At 42.0% G+C, this 5,321-nt stretch overlaps 1 protein-coding gene across 1 annotated transcript in view; it reads left to right on the top strand.

Annotated features, from left to right (window-relative positions):
- Window positions 1–535: 535 nt before the first annotated feature.
- Window positions 536–5,321, top strand: part of LOC107082757 (microtubule-associated serine/threonine-protein kinase 1-like) — a 58,459-nt gene continuing 53,673 nt past the window's right edge. Inside the window, exons 1-2 of the mRNA XM_015371590.1 lie at window positions 536–577; window positions 1,261–1,386. Coding sequence (XP_015227076.1) covers window positions 536–577; window positions 1,261–1,386 — 168 coding nt within the window. The remainder of the gene's footprint in view (window positions 578–1,260; window positions 1,387–5,321) is intronic.

Below are 5,321 nucleotides of genomic sequence, written 5' to 3' on the forward strand. Positions count from 1 at the left end.
ACAATATTCAGCAAAAAATATACTTTTGTTGTCAGATAAAATATTTTAATAAAGGAATGGCTTGCTGCAGCCTTATCTTACTTCATGCAGTGGATTTTATGCTCAATTCTCCCCTCCTGATATACTCTATATAACACCCAGTATATATTCCAGTTATATGAAAACAATGCATGTATGTATGAAAAGAGGTGATGTAGGCTGTTGAATTCAAGAGAATGAGTTCAACCTCCTGCCCTAACCCTGAATTTTTGCTTGAAAAAAGAATAATCCCATGTTTTGGTTTTACTTATTGAATACATCATGTGATGCTAACATACAGTCACTCCCTAATGTGACTGTATGTTAGCATCACATGATGTATTCAATAAGTAAAACCAAAACATGGGATTATTCTTTTTTATATAATCCCATGTTTTGTTTTTACAAATAAGGGATAAAAAATGACAAAATTTCTTTTAAAGAATGGTGCGTTCAGACTGGATCCGGTGTTCGTAGCGAGTGTGGTGGATTTACATAGAAATCCTATACAAACCCCATGGTGAAGGGTGGTGAAGCAGCCAGTGGTGAACATCACGAGGTTAGGGGTCGTTTCCTGCTGCTCCCTCACCTCGTGCTACTGAGGTGTTGCCAAACAGCAGCACTGCATGGAGAGAGCAGAGCAGAGATTGCTGAAGTTGAAATAAGCTGAACTTTTCAGTGAAATGGCGACCCAGCAGCCAATCAGGGACTGGTTGTAGGCAAAGTGTTGTCACTTAAAATGGAATACAGAGAAAATAATGTTAACAAAAGTAGAATTACTAAATGCTCTCAAGAGGACTTAATTTAGTCCTAACAGGACTATTAATCATCATCCCTTAACTCCATCCTGTCACCGCCGAATCCAACCGACATCCAGATGCAACTCTGGATGAACCAAAGTGGATTTTATTTTATTTTATTTTTTTTGTGCTTTTGCAGCTTTTCCAAAAATTGTTGTCTCCCCAAAGCGATTCAAAGGTTGTTCATAGAGAACGATTTAGCAGCAGTCCGTGGTGATGGTTCTGCAGGTGGGGACCACAGACCACTTCTCAGTACCTGTGCTTGCTGGTTGAAGTTTTGGTCGCTTTTGAATGTTGATGGTGCTTTTTCGATAGTGCTTTCTTGCCAGTGCCACACAAATAAGGAGCTCAAGTAGTGCAGCTCATCCAGGATGACACATCAATGGCAGGAAGGTTTGCTATGTCTGTCAGCATAGTGTCCAGAGGCTGAACCTGCTTCCAGGAGACGTGGAGGAGGCCGTATGAGGGCATCAAAACAGCAGCAGGACCGCTACCTTCTCTTTTATTCAAGGAGGAACAGGAGGAGTACTGTCAGACCCTGGAAAATGACCTTCAGCAGGCCACAAAGGTGCATGTGTGGGCATAAATGGTTAGAAAAGGACTCCATACGAGGGCCCGATGTTCACCAGTGGGGGTTGTGCTCGCAGGGCTGGGCACTTGGCACTTGCCATGGAAAACCAGGATTGGAAAATTCGCCACTGGCGCCTTGTTCTCTTCACAGATGAAAGCAGATTTACACTGAGCACATTTGACAGATGTGACAGAGTCTGGAGACGCGATGGAGAGCAATCTGCTGCCTGCAACATCCTTCAGCATGACCGGTTTGGCAGTGGGTCAGTAATGGTGTGGGGTGGCACTTCTTTGGAGGGCCCCACAGCCCTCTATGTGGTGAGGTAGCATGACTGCCATTAGATGAGAACTGCAGATCTGTTGTCAGTCCCTATGCTGGTGTGGTTGGTCCTGGGTTCCTGCTAATGCAGTTCATTGCTAGACCTCATATGGCTGGAGTTTATCAGCAGTTCCTGCAAGATGAAGGCATTGAAGCTGTGGATTGCCCACCCATTCCAAAGACCTGACATGATGTCCCAGCACATCTGGGACATTATGTCTCAATCCGTCCACCAATGTCACATTGCGCCACAGACTGTCCAGGAGTTGGTGGATGCTTTAGTCTAGGAGGAAATCCCTCAGGAGACCATCCGCTTCCTCATCAGGTGCATGCCCAGGTGTTTTAGGGAGGTCATACAGGCATGTGAAGGCCACACACAATACTGAGCCTCATTCTGACCTGTTTTGAGGAAATCACATCAAAGTTGGATCAGCCTGTAGTGTGCTTTTCCACTTTAATTAAACGTGTGACTTCAAATCCAGGCCTCCATTGGTTAATACATTTGATTTCCTTTGATGATGCATATTTATTTTGAACAGAAGAAAGTTTTTAATGAGAATAGTCCATTCATGTAGATGTAGGATGTGTTATCTGAGTGTTTGATTTATCTTTTAAACAGTGTATATACAGCAGATGGTTTCTTATGTGTGCCACGGTAATTTACCTCTATTAAAAAGGATATCTGAAAACAGTATCCAATTTGTGGGAATAACTTTTTCATTCTAAATCCAGAATCCAGCTTCAAAGTAGGTAGACCACATTGATATAGTAACCTGTGTTAGAAGTATGTCTTAGTTGTTAATGCGTGGGATATGAGTATATTTTTGGTTAAACACTAACGTGGGTTGCCATACTTGACCCTGCTCATACTAGGAACAAACAAGCTAGCTGTGGTAAGTGCATAATGTTGCACTGGTGGCTTAAAAGGGAATCAAACCAAAGGAATGTGTTAATTTTTTCCTCATTCCCCATAAAGTGAAATTGAGTCTCCTGAGCTATCCTCATGTGACAGCATCCTTTGGTACAACTGCTATAATTTCTAACGGACTTGCAGGCTCAAGAAGAGTAGGAATCATTGTTGTATTTGAGTCTAGTTTGGTTTTCTGACCTGAGGCGTAGGCTCTCCTGTTTCTCCACTAGTGTATATAGAAGGTTTAGCACAGATCATTGACCAACAACATGCAGTGGAAACAGGAAGTACTCTTAATTCCCCTTCATCTGCTGTCTTATTATTGCAGCAGCAATACTCCTTTATCCTATCTCAAATGTAGGATCCTAGTGACTGTGTCCTTGTAATAGAAAACTTGCCTTTCAAAAAGGAACAGACGGTTTCTCCTCCCTCAGCACAGTGTGAAAATGAAAACTCTCTGGGATCATATGCTTTCATCTCTATTTGTACCAGAACAGCTCTGGAAGAAAACTAACATGAAAGTGAGAGAAATCCAGGCTTCCTCCGCACTAATCTTTCTGTCTAACTCCAAAAGATCTGATCTTAGAAGTTTTCTTACTTCATAGAGAAAAGTTTTGCATCATTATCCTGCACATGTGTTCCCTTCAAAGACTTCATTTGCATACATTTAATGCATAAAGCCAGCATCATTATGGGAGAATCCATATCCTGAAGATACGTGTGCTAGTTTTGTTGTGTTTTCTTTTGAAATGATTTAATGCTGCTGTTGCAGCCGAATGTCTCAGCAACACAAACATGCCCACCCATGCGTTCTTTGAGTTTTTATTCTCTCCAGTGAGTTTCTGGTGCTTTTTTTTTTCCTCCAAGGTTTTTACTTGCAAGAACATGCAGCTCCTGTAAAGCAGATCTAAAAATATCTAATCAGTTGCTAAGATATAAGCAACCTTGCTTTGCTGCCACTCATAACTTAGCATTTCGGGGAAAAAAGTGCAATCGACATAGTTGAAAGGAAATGTAACCAATCTTTATTGCTTGTATTTGCAAACATTTTCTGTTTTCTTCAGAGGCAGAGAAAGATGTTAGAAATGGCCTACTGAGACGAATGAGAGAGAGTGAGGTAGAGATGAAATCTGATTTGATGCAAATAGAGAGAATAAAACATTGTTCACCTTACCCTGAAAGCAAGATGTTGGAAACATAAGAGCTTTCTGTGGGAGATGAACACTACCATTATGAAAATTGTCCACTTTGAAAATGGACCGTGATGCATGTGATGCTGAGGTGGATGTCTAACAAAATCTTCCTGCAGTGCATTTATTTATATCCTGAAAAATGTCCCTTCTTCTTATGCATCCCTTCTACTTTTACCTCCTAATTTCCATACATTAGAAGCAAAGTAAATCACCTCACTGATTTGTTTTTTTGTTAAAAAAGAAAAAAAGCTGAAGATACTGTATCTGCGACATATCTTCTCATTCCTATTGACCTCATAGGCTACGTTTACACTGCACCCTGAAGTGACCCAAATCTGATTTATTTGCTCACATGCAACCTGTATCTGATCTTTTCATGGCAATCTGAACAACACAGATCCGATTTTTTCCATTGCCACCCAGGCCACTTGGCTAGGTGGTCCTGAATCCGATGCGAATTTGATCTTATGAAATGCGACCTGTGTCTAAACGGCCAGTTGCATCCATCCAACCTAAACCCATTAATACTCAGCAGAGGTCACTATTCTGCATCTTGCAATGGTAGCAAGAAGCAGAAGCAGTAAGATAAACAAAAACCATGGAGGATGATAATGCGGAGAGCAGTCTTTATTTTCAACCCTCTTGAAAACATCCTGTTGTTAATGCAGGCTGAGGTTGTTAAAGAAATGAAAGATGGCAAGATGCTCCAGCTCCAACACTACCAGCCATGTTTACTTATGTAAACACAAAGCACACTCACTTGTGACGTCATTGAGATGTACAAATGCAGTTCACACTAGAGATCAAATGTGAAAAGCCATGCAAAAGAATCAAATTACCCAAAAATGCGGAATTGAGCATCAAAGCCTGCAGTGTGAACTTAGCCACAGATACCTCTACATAAACTAATAGGGCTGTTAGTTTTAAAGGGGTCATAGAATTATTATATAGGGTATTTGGTGCTGGTCCTTAAGGTCTCTGAATAGGGTGTGTAACATTGATTGGGCTAAAAATGGCATATTTGCTGTTCTATGAGCCCTAATGCAGCCTGGTTAAGAGTCCCAGAATGAAACGACAGGTTTTCTTCCTTTTATGGTATGCTCATGAATATTTACATGAGCTGTTCGCTGATTGGTTAGTTTACAATGCGCAAAGCAGCTGAGCAAAGACGCATCATAGCAACAAGCACTTACTCACTTAAACATTGAAATTGTTTATATGGTAGGGTGACCAGACGTCCTTCTTTTCCCGGAGATGTCCTTCTTTTCATACCTAAAAAAAGTCCGGGGGGGAATTTCAAAATCGTCTGGGATTTTGGTCGACTACAGTGCAGCAGAACCGAGCCGTCTGCTCCGGGGCTGGTCCGGGAACCCCGGCAGACAGGGGCAGGGAGCCAGCAGGGACCCGGTGATGGTAGCCTGGACCCCGACGGCCCCGTGCTTCCCTCTCTCTGCTGACGTCTGGTCCAGTTGGCAGCCCAGCAATCGACACCTCATAAAATCATCTGTATG

Source organism: Cyprinodon variegatus, unplaced genomic scaffold (genome assembly GCF_000732505.1).
Source record: "Cyprinodon variegatus isolate N-32 unplaced genomic scaffold, C_variegatus-1.0 Scaffold61, whole genome shotgun sequence".
Lineage (NCBI taxonomy): Eukaryota > Metazoa > Chordata > Actinopteri > Cyprinodontiformes > Cyprinodontidae > Cyprinodon > Cyprinodon variegatus.